The 2,500-nt window shown below is 36.2% G+C and overlaps 1 protein-coding gene across 1 annotated transcript in view; it reads right to left on the bottom strand.

Moving 5' to 3' along the window:
* Window positions 1-1,161: 1,161 nt before the first annotated feature.
* The window catches only part of LOC138867313 (retinitis pigmentosa 1-like 1 protein), a 13,820-nt gene continuing 12,481 nt past the window's right edge, over window positions 1,162-2,500 (bottom strand). Inside the window, exon 4 of the mRNA XM_070142437.1 lies at window positions 1,162-1,281. Coding sequence (XP_069998538.1) covers window positions 1,162-1,281 — 120 coding nt within the window. The remainder of the gene's footprint in view (window positions 1,282-2,500) is intronic.

Below are 2,500 nucleotides of genomic sequence, written 5' to 3'. Positions count from 1 at the left end.
TTATTTTGTCTTCCAAGTAAAGTAGAATCGTGAATCGTGTGAGTTTTGTGTGGTCATTAAGAATATCCATCAGCTGTTATAATCACACTTGTTTAGGATAACAACTCCTCGTCCCTTATCTGTTTTGGTGATTCCTATTTTGTTGTTATTTTTAAGGGTTTGTAGATAGAACTGGAAAGGATTTGAATCGTGTTTGTTTCCTTTGGTGTGAGAATTTTCTATGTGTTGTTGGATATAGTTATGCTGTTTGCAACACTGGTGAAGTTGTTGTTGTAGATGTCACAATTCTTTATGGTACTACAGTTTTTTTTCAAAGTACAGGTAAAATCTATGAAAAACAAATTTAGTTTGGGGTATACAATGATCTAGGCCGTAAGAAAGTATATACTTTTGTTCGTCAGTTAAAATTTTGTTAGAGAAATTAAATATTACTTTACTTTTGTCCACTTTTTGCTGTGAACGGTCTCTTCTTTGTGTAGTTTTCTACATTTCCATTTATTAACACACACACACACACACACACACACACACACACACACACACACACACACACACACACACACACGCACACACACACACAAACACACACATACACACACACACACACACACACACACACACACACACACACACATATATATATATATATATATATATATATATATATATATATATATGTAACACCTGATTAAAAATTATAAATCTCCTGCCAACGTATGTTGAGAGGCGGATGAAACCCAGCCCTGTGTGAGCGGCCATTTGTTTTGAAGCTGGCATTGTGACTTGTATTAAAACCCTTCAATGTAACGAATTATGGAATTAACACCTTGTAGTGAACGCAGGAACGAGCGCGCATGGTATTTCATTCGTCGAAAACTTGTCTCGTTGGTAATTAGGTTGTTGGCTCGATATCAATCATGGGTAGAAAAACTCGTAATAGGAATTATAAGTCATTAGACACGAGTGACGATAAATACGAAGAAGTGATGAGTAAGTGCAAAGAACTTGAAAAAAGGTTAAGTGGTTCACAAAAGGCGAACGAAAATCTCTGTGCTTGCTTAGAAATTGCGAACGTGCATGAAGAAATTGCAAGGTCAACAGAAAAGTTCAGTACCTTACTTTGAAGTTCATACTCCAGCATCAAATCCCCTTAAACATCTTCTAGTGACTCTGATAACGACTCATGATGATGATGATGATGATGATGAAATCTCTAACAACAACATTGTGAATACCGGCTCTCATACGACTCATGAGAATATCCACTGATTCCAAGAAAGTCTATGGGGTTGATTATTATAAATTGTAGTATGATAAGTTGTAGAGAAACATGGAAGTTGAGTACTGGCTTAGACAAATAGAGCTAGTTACGAGAGTAAAAGATGATGCAACAGTAATAAATGCAGCAAGGTTACATTGCAAAGGAGCCGCTGATCTGGTGATCAATTCTCCTCTCTTTGAAAATGTAATTACTTGGCAAGAGTTTAAAAACTTAGTTAAGAAAGTAATGAACGTCTGAAAATGGATGACGCTTAACATCTTATCAAAATCTTTTACAAGTATATCTATAAAGAACTTTGCTCGCCTACCACGCTCCATTTTGATATATGACAACCTTGAGAACGCCAGAAACTTAGTTTTGTCAGTGAAATCATGTTGGCAAGTCTCCATAAGTGTTTATTTGTGAATTTTCAAAACTCACTAGCAAACGTAACATGAAAAGAGTTATGAAATATTCTACAGCGTTCTCTGTGATTTATGATTTCCTTTTCGATAACTGAAGTTAATTTCAAGGTTGCTTTACACTTCATTATTCAAATTGAAATAATGAATAGTTTGGGTTAGTATCTGTGATGAATAAATGGAGATTTTCTTAACGAAATAATTGTCATTTGCAAGCTGGTGATTATCAACAACAGTGCCAATCTTTTCATTTGTCTGTATTTTTATTCTATTATATATATATATATATATATATATATATATATATATATATATATATATATATATATATATATATATATGTACACACACACACACACACACACACACACACTACTATACACTACACATCACACACACACTCACACACACACACACACACGCGCGTGTGCGCACACACACATACACACACATACACACACACACACACTCACATACACACACACACACATACACACACACACACACACAAAAGATGAATGAGACAAGAAAGTGAAATTCGGGGAAGGGAGAATGAGGCCGCAAGTGGGGTAGGGGGGGAGGGGGGGTAGCCATTAAGACGCTCTGGTTGCAAGACAAATGTCTGCAGTTTAGCCTGTCATCTGGCAACAGGTTGACGCCTTCTTGCAAGCACCGTCTGACGCGGCTAATGAACTGTCCTCTGAGGGTACTTCACTACCTCTTAGTTTCTGTTTGCTTGACCCCTTTTTTATCTACTTTTTCTTTTGCTTTTTCTCCTGATTCTTCTTCTTTTCTTCTTTCTTCCTTTCTTTCTTCG

The sequence above is a fragment of the Penaeus vannamei genome, chromosome 29 (assembly GCF_042767895.1).
Source record: "Penaeus vannamei isolate JL-2024 chromosome 29, ASM4276789v1, whole genome shotgun sequence".
Taxonomy (NCBI): Eukaryota; Metazoa; Arthropoda; class Malacostraca; order Decapoda; family Penaeidae; genus Penaeus; species Penaeus vannamei.
The sequence above is the reverse complement of the archived record's forward strand: the minus strand, read 5'-3'. Positions and strand labels throughout refer to the sequence as shown.